The 14,790-nt window shown below is 40.8% G+C and overlaps 1 protein-coding gene across 10 annotated transcripts in view; it reads right to left on the bottom strand.

The window, feature by feature from the left end:
- The window catches only part of FHOD3 (formin homology 2 domain containing 3), a 1,229,746-nt gene that overhangs the window by 9,248 nt on the left and 1,205,708 nt on the right, over positions 1 to 14,790 (bottom strand). For all 10 annotated transcript variants that reach the window (XM_085606822.1, XM_085606824.1, XM_085606823.1 and 7 more), the window contains one exon: positions 770 to 931. In XM_085606822.1, coding sequence (XP_085462948.1) covers positions 770 to 931 — 162 coding nt within the window. The remainder of the gene's footprint in view (positions 1 to 769; positions 932 to 14,790) is intronic.

The raw sequence follows: 14,790 nt of genomic DNA, 5'->3' as shown, positions 1-14,790 counted from the left end.
ATAGGGCTGATGGCCCCATCATGATTAACTTGAAACTTGCAATTAGGCTCACAATTCCACCTGCCTTGAACCTAAGACATTTATGCATTTTCCTTCCTATGGCCTTCAGTTCTGCTGCCATATTTTAAATTACATCATCTCGTGAGGACGAATAGAATCATCAACACAATTAAGAATTATTTATTTGCCCAGAAAAACTGTAAGGAATTGGAATCAAGCTATGTGCATTAATTGTAGTGTAGTGGTGAAGAACATCAAAAATGACTTGCTAGACAGTGAAACAAAATGGAAGGTGATGCAAGGAATAGGCCATTGCTGGGGGTCAGGCAATTGCATGTCTTCTAGAGATGTCCCTTCAAAGCATAATAAATGTGGTGATGAAGAGACGATAAAGGTAAGGCAAACTGATTTAGCAACGATTGAAATTCTACTCGATAGGGTAAAGATATTGCTTCATATTAGGTCACATGTATCAAGTTGAGGAATTTCCATTAACAAATAATTATCAGATGTGCCAATCCAATTTTCTTAATTGGAGCTTGATCAGAGCAAATGATGAATACTGGTCGCAGAATTCAGCAATGTGTAAAAGAAAACTCAGGACTGGAAGCATGAGGTCATCGTGACATGAAGCAATATGGCACCATTAGACAAAATTTGATGGACACCAAGGGATTTTAGATGTAAGGTTGTGTGCCATTCCCTACCACACCCAAGTGCAAAGGTGACAGTTTGGTATTCCTGAGGTGTTCATTTTCATTATACTCACATGACTTCCTATTTGCTCGTGAGCGCTTCCTCTCTCTAGGCACAGCTCGCTGACTTGGCACTTGGGTGGCAGATTTCACAATGCGATCCATGATCTCATCCGCTGCATCATCAGTAGCATTGGGCGAGTCATCATTCCCAGTGTTCCATGAACCAATGCGGCCTGCAAGATGCACCAAGAAAAACACGTTAGTACATCTTTAATATCGAATGCTCATAAGAACACTGCACTTTTAATATCAGACTTATGTACGTGCCACTTGAAGCCTAAGCGTACTATATCATACACACCAAAATACATAGAAAAAACACAATGAGAGCACAACTTCTCATGCATAACACTGAAGCACTTCCTGCCTGTGCAACAACAGACACTCATCCTCTTCTTTTCATTTGCTTCTATAATGTGTTCCTTGTCTGCAAATATGCTTTGGTGCTTATCCACGGCGATGAAGTTCTTTATAACAATGCTCAATACTCTTGACATATACATGAACACCTCTTGAATTTTTAATAAAACCTTAGGGAAATCCAAAAATAATATAAATATAAATAAATAATTAAGTTATAGAAAGCAGTGTGGCAGCTGTGGTGTGATTGTGCTCAACTCTACATGCAGAGTAATGGGATAATTCAAAGTGCGCCCTCTACTGATTAATTTACACTTCCAGCCCTGGTAGTTATATGTTAAAAAAATCCATTTAAGCTAATGGAAAATAAGACTTGTGAAATTTTAAGTACATTCCACATTTATTTTAGCTAAAGCTGTTACACGCTTGTATGGACATTTTCAAAGCAGCATTCAAAGCTGCACAACCAGTTCTAATTTTTTTTAACAACATTGGCTTTGGTAAGTCACATATGCAATGGATTAAAATAAACTTGAAAATATATCTACACTTTTTGAGGATGGTACATTGACTTTTCGAAACTTGCTGCTCAACTTTGAAATGAGTGATAGACAACCTTTAAATAACAGCACAATAAATGAAAGCTAATCTATGCCCTTGTTTAATTGTTTTAGCAGCTATCAGGACTTAGTAATAATTACGCTTTCTCTTTGAGGCGAAGGAATGGACATGTAGTACATTTTTGACCTTTTCTTTTGGTTGCTAGAGGTCCTAGTTGGTTAGTATCCGCTCTCTCAAATCACATTGAATATTCCATGTATGAGCAGTAAAATATATTTACTATCAGGTATGGCAGAAGGGATGGGTGCATGGCTCAAGGAAAGCAAACCATGCTTAATTTGTTAAAAAGCGTGCAGGGTTCCAAAGTTTTTCTTAGGAGCCTGTCACTAGTACTGCCAAACGCAGGATTGCAAATACTAAGACTGTCTAGTTTTGAATCCACCTAATGGCTTTTTCTTCCACCACCATACACTTCCTATCTCTCCCTCATCTCACTTTGTAGGTTCTTTTTCATCCCTCCTTTGTCAATGTTATCCTATCTTTTTATTCCTCCTACTAGTTTTTCTGCCTTCTTCTTTCTTTTGTTCAAGGTCAAAGTCTGATAATGAAAAACAAGGCTCGGTCTCCAAAAATGAGCGCTGGTGACAACCACCTACAACCACTACCACAAGTTAATACTGAATTTATGAGTGTAAACTTACTGCTAGTAACTTTTCACACATAGGTTGACATTTCCCTATGGCAGAGGAAAAATACCAATTGATATTCTTTTTTTTTTTTTTTAAAGTGAAATATTTTAGTATAAAATAAAAACACAATTTGATTTTTAGAAAATATATTTATGAACCTAGAACTAATACACTGCAAAGTTACAGCACATTAACTCGTCAAATGCAATGTTAAATAAATATTTGTATAATTAAAGTATATTAATTTAATTAATAAATATTACTTGGTTTTTTTAAATCTACACTCACTGGCCTCTTAATATTTACTTAATATTTATTACATTTAACTGATAATTATGTGTTTTGTATTCATTTAAAATATTTTTTGAATGTTTGCTTGAATTATTTAAAAAAACAAAAATTTGTTTTTAAAATTCGAAATGTGATTTTTAATGTAATCTAACATTTCAACATAAATACAATTTCTATATATTCTATTTAAAATTGAAAGGTAATGTATTGAGAATTGTTTCCTAAGGGGTGTATCCCTCCATGTCTGCTGTTGTCTATGGGAGGGTGTTCCCGTACCTGTGAGAAGCCAGGAGCGGTTTCTCACCTTTAGGGCTGTAAAAACTTTAGATTAGCTCTAGAATAACTTTGTGACTAGTAATGGGCTTACTCTTTTGCGGGTGGGTTTGTGCAGTAGCATATCTCTACCTAAGCGCTCCCTCACTTTTGCCTAATCCCCTCCCATTTTGTAGAAGTTAGTCCCCCACCCCACTCCCAATTCCCCTGTTTCCTCCCATATTTGCTTCATACTCGCAAATGTACATGTTTGGAAATCTCATTATAGAAAAGATAAGAAAGGAGTGGTTGGTGAATTGAATTTTGTAGTAAGTGAGTAATAATACTGTAGCACTACTTAATGAAAATGCAGTTTGGGAATTAGTCCTTTGTGATGAATCCACTTTGCTGTAAGTCTTTGATTATACAATGCAAACATAATAGATAGCAAAACCCCACATTCTCTCCTGCCTGAGGACCTTAATACTACCAGGGCTTGTATTGTGAATATTTCCTAAAGTCGATACAGTAATCCTTCAAAGTGCTATTGAAGAACTCTTCCTTCTTATTTTTGCAATATAAAAAAAAAGTTACATTTATTATGAAACGGTACAGTCTACTCAGACTTGACCAAGGTAAAGTCTATAAAAATGTGCCTTTATTAAATCCTCAGTATGAATCCCTTCCTCAGCGGTGGCATATTAGTGAAACTATAAAAGCCTGTGTGAGGATGAAATGTATGTACGTTAGATTTCACTATGCGCAAAATTCTATACTAAGCACCTGGTCACATATTTCTCTAAATAAAAAATGTAAAATTACACAAAGAACCAATTTTTATGGTCTGTTATGAAAAGCCATTTAGACTGTAGAATACCACTTCACTTGTCCTTCTCAACAAATACTCGCTCAGAGTAATAGAAAAAGACCAAATCTTATTTATTTATCCACTAATCCAATAAGGCAAACCTCAGGTTAAGTAAGAAGCACATACAGTTGCCATATCTTACATTTCTCCAAACTCCGTGGGCTTCATGTGGATGAATTCCTCACTTTCTATACAGTTGTCCAGAATTGTTAAGCTTGTGACAATGATATCCGAAGGAAGTATTAAAAACACAATATCCCTTTATTAAATGCTGTCTTCATACTTTGTGTAAAGGTTTTAATGTGAAAAAGGTGCAATATTTATGAGGTTCTTGCACTATATTTGAACAAGAGGGCTGCAGTTGGAATGATTTGTTTATTATCATAATGATTCATTTTACATGTAACATCTGTTGAAAACTCAATAAAAATCTTTTTACCTGATATAAATAATAATTGATATTGTTTTAACGAATTGTTAAATCTATTAAGTTAATCTTGTGCTTAACCCTTTTCACACATAACCGACACATATATTCTTTGTTTAAATTGTAGATAAAGCAGCTTTTAGAACGTCACTACACATCATTTCCTGTGATTGTGACTGATGCATATGTTGAACAACTTTTTTTTCTGTTATCCAGGCTTGCTATAGAGTAAAAACAGTACAATTCTTACTCGTAGAACACATATTTCATGTTCATTGCTGAAAGATTAATTTGAAGCTGTCAACATTTAACTACTACTGTTCGTGGAACCACTGAAATCATTTACACACACTTTTGGCCACTATGCAAGTATTTCCCCAGTATTTCTTCTCATCGACTATGTCTATATGTATAAACATCACTTGGAAACTGATTATGTTTCAATTTATGTTATAAAGGTGGACACATACTATTGCCCCTGTGTGTCCCACAGCGGTGCTTAGCTTCCGAGAAAGGATGCAACTGGGCAAGGGAGTTTACCTTCCCTGGGACTGTCTCTGAGGACCAGCAGTCATCCTGATAAAAGAAAGGTATATAGAGCCTTGCAGCAATGGGCTCCCTATCTTCTTTTGAGTCAATGGGGAAAGGATAGTGAACTGCTGAGATGCACCCATGTAGGATTGAAACTCTACATCGTAATGCTGATGTTGAGGTCTAAATGGCACCTAGGTAATTCCTAGAGTGGAGTTGGATGACTGACAATGCATCCTGTTCAACTGGGAAGCCCGGAGTGCATCGGTTTACCTCATCCAGCATGTTAGTATGCATGATATCCTGCTAGTGATTAAGAACATCGGAGGCAGTAACAGTTTTTCAATCTTCTTCTGCTTCACCACAAAAAACTACTGAATTCACTATAACTATTATTTGGAGGGATGGTCCTACTGCCTGAAGAGTTGCACCTATCCTACTGCTCATCCAGTGTGTGATTACCAGCCCTCCCAATCCTTAATGAATGGCACCCAAGACCCTAACTATCATTTCTACAGCACTAGGATAGACGCAAGGCAGATTTCACATCATCAGCAAACACATTGAAGCCTTTACCTTTTTGCTTCTGTCATGGAAGGAGTCTCAAGTCAACCATCGCTTTAACTGTTGGGAGCCCAACATCTCTACCAAGGGCATCAAACAATTCACAGCATTCGTCTTAGACATTCTAGAAGAGTACATGCCAAAGTAGGCTTCAGCTCATTGAGGCCCTACTGTGATAGTCCACATTGTTCATATCCGGCTGCCTACTCTAACCTTCTATACTGTGATACAAGGACTAAAGAGGTGTTTGTTTATAACCCTAGGTTCGTAGCATTTCCAGGATGAAAAGTGTATTGTGTGGTATGTATTGTCTGTAGCAAAGGGCATTGCCAGCATTGCTTTCAGCATGTTCATGCAGGTGCCAACGCAGTTCAAATTTCAAGTTATGGGCCTAGAGAGTCCAAGTCTCAAGGTGAGCCACACACAACACGCTCACCCAACAATAGGATGAAGAACCCAGCACAATGTTTCCTAGTAGTCTGTGGTTTTACCTCTACAACATCCTATATCTTCTTCGCAGATCCAGTAGCCCCAAGGAAGGCCATTGATTGGAACATCTTGCTTACTTACCTCAAAACCCTACTGCAATATAAAATGTTTAAGCATTTATGAACTTTCACATTTGATCTAAAACTGGAACAGCCATCTTTTTTTCCAAGACGTTTCAGTCACGCAATACACTTTCCCATCGACCTTCCTTTGAATTAGGCAGAGAATCAAGAAGCCTGAGTTTTCAATGTCTTGGATGAAAAATATAATTGTGAGAGAATACGTTTGTCAACCCATGTACTATGGACAGTGCTATGTACTATGCTATGCATCAATGTTTAAGTGGCGCGTAACAAATCCACAGGAAGCAGATGCTTGGACCTCAGTAAGTGTATGTCTCAAGTGAGGCCTACTACTGAAATGTCAGTACATTAAAGGTCATAAAGGAAAAATTCAGCTGAAAACACCTAAAAAGATCCCACGGTACACTAGGTACACTACATACTTAAAGAGCAATGTTGTGCACTATTCAACATTTCCTAATGCACTATGCCTAAACGTAATATACCTAGTTGTTTTTTGAGGAGTGGAGAGTCTACAGTAAAGAATCTTGGGACAGAACATTGTCACTTACACACTTTTATAAGCTTCTAATGTACACATGTAGGAACTGTGCCAAGGACTATTTTTTATTGAAGATGAGAAATCCACTATTACCTCACTATTTCACAACCTGTTACTGCTAACAGCATCTATACGCAGGTAACACTGTGTAGAAAAATAATTAACGTGATGTAAAAATAAACATCTCAAAACAAAGTCAAATGAGACAGAAATAGGAGGTCAGCACAAGATCGATAGAAAATAGGTAAAAGTGGCTTCGCAGTTTTATTGGGAAAAAGCTGTAAAGTCTACAAATAATCAGCCAGTGCAGAGGAAATTCTTCTGGGCCAAAAATGACAGCCGAGATAAGGAGGAAAGGAAGACCACAGCTTAAGGTGATGGGACAGAGAAGCAAACAATTGTCACTTCTAGAAAAATAAAGAGGATGACAAGCAGTGGAGCCAGGTAAGAGCAGTAAGTGCAAACCAAGAAAAACAAATGAACAGTAGTCAAAGGGTAAACCGAAGAATACGGAAGCTTGAGCGTACATGGAAGAACCCAAATTATAAATGTAGAAGACAGAGCTCTCAAGTTTCCCAGGTCCATGCTTGAGTATCTCACCCAGTTATTACTGCTTCGTAGAGAAAAATGCAAAAAAAAAACTCGCAATACATGCTGCATCACATTTATTTTCCAGTCCCTATTAGATTGTTATGGTATGCAGGAGAATAAACTATGCATACCATCGGATTTCAAAAGCACAAGTTGCAGAGAGTAGTTGACTGTACACACATATTTTCTGCAACAGCTGCCTCGTTCATTCCTTACTTTTGAAAAAGGCATCCCTGAGGCTTGTGTTTGGCCCCTATTTATCTTCTTCTTTGTTGAATGTTAACTTAGAGAAGTTATTTATTTTTGTACTCATGGAAAGACTTCAAAAGCACCTAAAAATGATGCGGAGTGAGATATTTTTTTTCTGTTGGAGACCAATGTTGTGGAATGTTTTTTGACCAGCCAAATCGTACAGAGACTGACTTCATCACCACAACGGTATCTTGATAGCAAAGGAAGTCACTGGAGACTTCTTGCCCATGTATAGATAATTACCACTACTGACAACAGTTGGTACAGTAAAGCATGTGTGACATTGGCACTGCTCCACAAGGCATATTCTAATGGACTACTCTAAGGGCCTAATGTAGAGTTTGACGGACAGGTTACCCCATCATAAACATGACAGATATCCCATACGCTTTAATTCAAGTGCATTATATCCTATGACGCCTTCAATAAGGTGGATAGCACAGCCGTCCCCTTAGATGGAGTTACCTGCCTTCCAAACTCTAAATCGGGGCCTTAGATTTCTCCATTAGAGTATGAAATGTGGAACAATGAGTATAGGGTAGGCAAGACGAAGTTTGAGTAGTATGGAGAGATAGACGGAGAGAGCCAAGCGTGAATGCGCGGGTAGGATGGAGGTCCTTGATCAATCCAGGAGGTTTGTTTGATAGACTAGTGCTGCATCTTTTATGTCACAGCTTGAAGGTGGCAGCAGTCACTGCTTAGGTGCTTCTGGGATTTGTAGCGAGAAATCAAGAGCAGAAATGAGGAAGGGAAGTTGGAAGTCGTGTGAGCAGCCGTGGCCCATGCAGGTAAGATCGGTGGGGCCAGGTGAGGGGGGGATTTCGACAAACTATACAGATTAATTATTTATTTAATTTTCCTTTGTCGTATGTCGAAATACTCCCCCCCCCCCCTCCGCTTACTTGCACGGGCCGCGACTGCGTGTGAGCCGAGCTGGATTGTTAGGTTTGTTCAAAGAGTTGGGGGCAATGTCAACAATATGCCTTTATTTATTTATTTTTTTAAATTATTTTTATTGCAGGAATCAGTAAATCGTTACATAATCGGCCAGCATTATATATCAAGCCGGGACATTGAAACACAACCCTCCGTCCCCCCCCGGAAGTTGCTTACACAGCCATTCAGCCCACAACCCTGGGGTCGGGCGGCGAAATTCAATGGGGGCTCAGGAGGATGTCGGGGTTGGCCCGGAGGATCCGTTGTCCTTCATCTGCTTTTCTAAACAAGCCTATAACTCCAAAAAGAACACCCCACCCTCAAAACACCCCAATCCCAGGAAAACCCTCCCCCCCCCCGCCATCAGCGCGCGGCATCAACCGCAACCGGATCTTCTAGAGGACCCATGGGGAAAGCAATAGAGCTGAAAAGTGCAATCGTCTATCGGGACTCGGGGCGAGCCGCTTCCTCACGTTCAGCATCGCCGGGGGCGCAATAATCCCTAAGGGCCTGCACTAACATCTCCCACTCCAGCGCTGCCTCCTCGGCCTTCTCGTTACGCTGCCTCCAAGCTAGCTGGTATCTAAGCGTACTCTCCCCCGCCGCCCACTTCAAAAGTTCGCTGTGCCACCGGCTCCCCGTCGGGCCGGCCCGTGCCTTCCAGTTCCTGGTCACCTCTCGTTTAGCAAGGAGCAGCCCCAAATCAATGAATTTACTAGATATTTTATTCTTGGGGGTATGAGGGAACCAGTGCAGGAGACCCACCGCCGCATCCAACGATAGGGATCTCCCCGTCGTCTCCTCCAGGGTCTTCCCCACTTCCTCCCAATAGGCTGACAATCCCGGGCAGGCCCACAGCATGTGGAGAAGGTCCGCCTCCTGGGCCGGGCACCTGGGGCACTCCGCCGAGGCCGTAGCAAAATATCGCCTGATTTTCACCGGGGTCAAATATGCTCTATGGAGCACGTAATAGTGGACTAATTGAAAGCGGGCGTGGCGTGTGCCCTTCCAGGCTCGCCGCACCAACTGAGCCCAGGTCGTTTCCGGGATCTCCTTGCCAATGTCCTCCTCCCAGCGGTTTCTCAGGGTGGTGAGGGGAGCCAGCCCCTCATTGATCAGTCTACCGTAAAGGCAAGTGACCGCCTTTACCGTGCCCGCGGACATCATCACGTATTGGCACACCGGGGATAAAGGAGGTTCCTCCTGCCCGGACCGCCAGTGCGCCTGGATCGCTCGAACAAGGGCCGAGTGCAGCAAAAAGTCGCCGCGGGGAATCCCGAAGCGATCAATAAGCTCCTGGAATGGCAAGATCGTCCCGTCCTCGTATAGATCACCGATGAGCTGCAGACCGGCGTCCTCCCAGGTCGCCAACCGCGACCAATCACCCCCATGGGGCAAAGCCGTTAGCATCCCCAGCGGTATTTCGGGTGCATACGGTGTTCGCAGGTGGCCCCGGGCGTGAGCTCGGTTCCAGCACAGGCGAACGGTCCGCTCCTCCATTGACAAGTCCTGCAAGGCCAATCGTTGTCTCATCACTATGAAGGAGAGAACATGCCTGGCCATGCCCGTTCCCCTCCTGTCCTCGGGGCCCCGGAACTCCCGGGCGATCTCCTGGGTGAAGGCCTGGAGCTGCGCCGCTAAGTAATACTTTTCGAAGTCCGGCACCGCAAGCCCACCCTCCTCCTTCGGCCAACAATATGCCTTTATGCAGGTGTGAAGACATAGGGTGAGAGGGAATTGGCAAGCAAGAGGAAGGTTTGATGAGATAGAGGTTTGTTGGAGGTTGCAGGATATGAGGAAGGGTCATCTGGGGAGGAGTGGGATTATATTGTGATTTAAAGAAGTATAATCTGGAGTGTTCTCATTTGTGAGAATTATGATATTTCATTTTAGCAAGTGACATGATTAGTACCTTTCATGAATTACAGAGTTGAATGATTGATAAATTATAGCACTAACCTTTCTCTACCACCTTTTTCTGATTGCTGGGACCCTGTTAGTGATGCCTCAAATGAAGAAAGACAATACCTAACTGTTCACCCCTGTTCTGAAATCATACAGTAGCAGCAATATACGCCTAGAACACTTTGCAAAATGTAGAAGTGCATGCAGCTGAAAAGCGTCAAGCATGCAATGATCCCCTTCTTGGACTTCGGACAGTGCTGCTTGCATGGGAGTAGAGAAAAGGCAAGGAAAAAGACAGGCATATAGAAACACTTTAAGATAAGTATTTATCAATGATCACCGCTTGTGAAAAAGTTACTCTTAAGTTTTTTTCTTCTTTTTGGGGGTGACAAGCTTCATATTCCTAAGCTATGGTGAGCAGACATTAGCTGGCAGCCATGTGCACTGTTCTATTGAACCTCGATGGGACCCTAAACAATTGAAAGAAGTGTGGTCACATTCTCTGGTCAGGAAGCCAACTTATGTTATAAACTCTCTACCTTCCTCCACTTTTACCTCTCTCTTAATAATATTGTAATGCTTATTAAAGACAAAATCAATCATGTTCTGTCTAGTCACTCATATTCAGAATCACCATGTAGACATCGTAAAAGTGAAATGTTTGCATTTTCTCTACAAAGCCATTGATTAAGATTTCTTCTTAAGCTCATGAAACTGTCATTTGTAATAAAGCCTCCTAGAAATTGTTTGCCTTCCTTGCATTTGATTCAGGACTAAAATCCAATAAAAATAAATTGAAATGAAAAAAGGCAACTGTTGGATGAGCTAAAGACGCAGAACGCCGCTCTAATTAGGAGTACATTACATTACCTAGAGCACTGTAAACTCTTCTACTTAAGATGTCTTTTGATCTTATCCTAGCAAACAGATCTAGCTCCCTTTATGGTGAAGGAGAAAGTAGGCTAGGATCTGGCAACAGGTTTATGGAAAAAGATTTCAGCATTCCAGGGCAGGCCTTAGATGCTATAAGGTTTATCCAGTTCTTTCTAAAAGATCTCTTTCATTTACATTTATTTTCGTGTATGTTTATTTTCTATACTTGGTATCACAGGCCCACAACTAGTTTTCAGCGCATACCATTCCCTTGTGCTATAAAGTATTAGAAATGATTCCTAGATTCAGAAGAAAATGTAGGGGTTGGACAGTTGTTGCACTAAAATGCCCATTCTGCACCAAATAGTGTACACCTCATTGAGTTTGAGTGCTCTTGAAAATAAAGGAGCTATCAGGTACCCTTCCGTTTATCTTACAAATGTCATTGCTAATGCCAGACAAGAGGGCATTCAGCCCTCAAACCACATGGGGGTGTGTTGTGATTTATTACTTGATTAGTGCTTCCTCCCTATTGATGTCCTCTGCCTTGCTGCTCAGCCATCGGTGATGTCATCGGAATGTTTGGAGTGTTTGAGTTGGAGAGACTGTCAGTTAGAATGGATGGGCTGAGCAGCGAGGAGGCTGCTCTTGGTGGGGCCTAATATGCATCTTACTTGTTTCCTGTAACCAACCAACAAGGAAGTAACCTGATGAATAAATCTACTATCCTGCTTTACATCAATTGGCCTACGTACATTTCTTCTTTGTAACAGGGAGCCAGACAGGGCACTTGAAATAGAAGGGCATGGTTTAGTGAACATCCACAGTGTGGCAGATTCTGGTACGAACATAAGTCTAACAGTAAAGATCCAGGCCCAAATCCCTCCCCCCAGTTACTCTGAGTATTGTACTGCACCCTAGCCCCAAACCCAATTGCCAGCTCAATATAGTATCCTGGAACGTGGCATGGTTACATTTTTAAATTGTCCTTTCCCCATTGGAACAAATTTACGGAAGGATATGCAGCTTGCAGGAGATCTGGAGCCTTGTTCCCCTTATATAAGCTAGAGTATGCTTGTTATTGCTCCCCAGCAACAACTAGGGGGACAGGCCGACCAGCAGGGGGTTTGGTAATATAGGCTAGGATCGCATTGGGAGGCTCAATCAGCCCCCTTGCCGCCGGCAGCACAGATATTTTGGGAATCTGCCTCCAGGGCTCCCTGGGGAAATCTGTTCAGTTTTATAACATATATGTAAGGGGGAACAAAAGGGGGCAGACCTTCCACTACACTCACACAACTGGAGAGGCTATTGGATAAGACCTCTGGTCAATCTACATTAATAATAGCTGGCGACTTTAACACTACATTTGAACCTTTAGATAAAGATGACATAGTGAGTACAAGTGAAAACGATCTGCAGTGGGCTGTTCCTCCCCTAGACCTTCCCCCAGTTAAGAAATGGGCACAGATGGTGCTTCAGGTAAACGCCCTAAACCTTGAGTATGGACTAAGGGCTGTGAATGGAAGAACACCATCAGATAGTCAGGATGTGAACACTTTCAACAGGATAAGCAGCTCCTGAGGTTCTGGAGTAGTGTGGTAGATATGAATGTGAGGTTCACAACTGATAGTGATCATAATCCACTCTGCATAAGCCTGAAGCCTTTTCTGGGCGGCCAATCAACTGCAAACCATTTCTCAGGTATTTCCACGGACGTTTTTCCATCTAATGATTGCTGCAGGCTGAAATGGCTGAAGGTAGCCTTACATGAAAATAAGATCAAGGGCATACAGCAAGATCTGATGGCTGGCACGTCTGAATTACTGGTAACAGAGTGCCTTCAAGGGATTCTTTTCAAAACAACTTAGTTGTACAATTTACAGTTATTCAATCTAGATTAGAGATATAGCTGTAAATGAGGTTACTCTCAAAGTATTTGTATCAAAAGTTTATACACAGTGCATTTGTCATATGTATAAATGTCAATCCATTTATTCCACAACCTCTCCTTCTTTGTTGCTACTTCACTCCCTGCCCGGACGACGCCGAATAAATGCCAGCAACCGCTTGGAAGAAGAGACACATACCGTGAGACGCAATCTTTTTGGTACCTCACTCCCGAATTTTGAGTTATCTGCCAATTCGCAATATATGTCGAATAAGAATAAGTAATTAAACTAAAAACAGAGAAATCCTGACTGTGGGTGGATGAATTCACAACTCGCTTTCAGAACAGAATGATACATCTCTCTGACTCGTTATGATAAGGGATCATCTTTTTAACCTACTAGTCCTGAAGATGGTCTTATGAAGTGACAATAAAAGACCGAAACGTCGACTGACACACTTTTTTCCACAACTATTGAGTACTGTGATGAAAAAGTGTTTGATTTATTGCTAAGTGAAGGAACCATTGAATGTATTCTTTCCTTCCAATATATGTATAGCTGTTGATATTTTAGGTACCCTGAATACCATTTATTGATATAAAATTTACTTCTTTTTTACACACCCTTTGCTTCATTTGATTATTTGATTACGTGTTTATTTTGATGATCTGATTTCTTCATGTATTCACTCTTTTCAGTTACGGTGGATTGACATTTATACATATGACAAATGCACTGTGTATAAACTTTTGATACAAATACTTTGAGAGTAACCTCATTTACAGCTATATCTCTAATCTAGATTGAATAACTGTAAATTGTACAACTAAGTTGTTTTGAAAAGAATCCCTTGAAGGCACTCTGTTACCAGTATATCTGAATTTACCCAAGCCCTCAAGGGTACATTGGGTTGTCCACTTTATATACCACGTCTGAATTACAGCATCTTGCCCAAAGCACAGGGGAAATGGCAATAGTTGATTTGGCCCACTCCTGTCTTTTTGATAGAATAAGTGCTTACTTCACTGCAACCGGAAGCATTCAAAGGGCCAGCAAATCAAAAAGGGGGCCAGTTTCCTGGTGCACAAGGGACCTTAGAATTGAACATCAAAACAGCCCTGGCCATTAAATCCAAAGACATGGATCATATTTGAGCCTCTAGAAGGCAGTATAAGGCAACTGTACATAATGCAAAAAGGGTGTGGGACGAGTCCCGCTGGCACCAACTTAAGGAAGCTTGTGCTGATAGAGATTTAAGATCATTCTGGTCCCTATTCACTTGGGGTAAAAAATATGAGGCTTAACCTCCCCCCAATTATATTGCAGCCCAAGCCTGGTACGACCACTTCAAAAAACATTACTCTTATTATATCACATCTGAAAAATGTTAGTATCCGTAAAGCATCAATAGTTAAGAAAAACATTATAATGAATTCCTAAAAAACAATCATGCTTTTCACGGAGGAGACTAGTTTTCCATTCTTATTATTGCAGTGTTGATCTGTGTTTTTACATCTGCCACGCAATCAATAAAAATCACTTTCAATTAACTTTATTTTTAACCTTTATAATGCTTTTTTAATAGGCTGCTCTCCATTTTCCGATCTGACAAGAGAGGATGCAGGGTATTCATTTTAATGGATCAACTGGCAGCACTACCTCTCCTTCTTTGTTGCTACTTACCATGGCAAGGGTTCAAGACTGTTCACAAAGTGGAAGGCACCCCAAGAACAGAAAATGCATACAGAAATCTTAAAATTAAGGCAGATGTTATGATTCTTTGATTAAGTACAGAAAAACAGTTTTTTGTGAAAACTAGATGCCGCCTAAATGAAGACGAAATACAATACTCAATTATTGAAATAAAACTAATTTCATTCAAAATTGTCTAGAAACTGCAGCATCTGAGCAATTGGTGTGTATAAAT

This window comes from Triturus cristatus, chromosome 5_2 (genome assembly GCF_964204655.1).
Source record: "Triturus cristatus chromosome 5_2, aTriCri1.1, whole genome shotgun sequence".
Lineage (NCBI taxonomy): Eukaryota > Metazoa > Chordata > Amphibia > Caudata > Salamandridae > Triturus > Triturus cristatus.
This window is presented reverse-complemented; position numbering and strand designations above follow the sequence as displayed.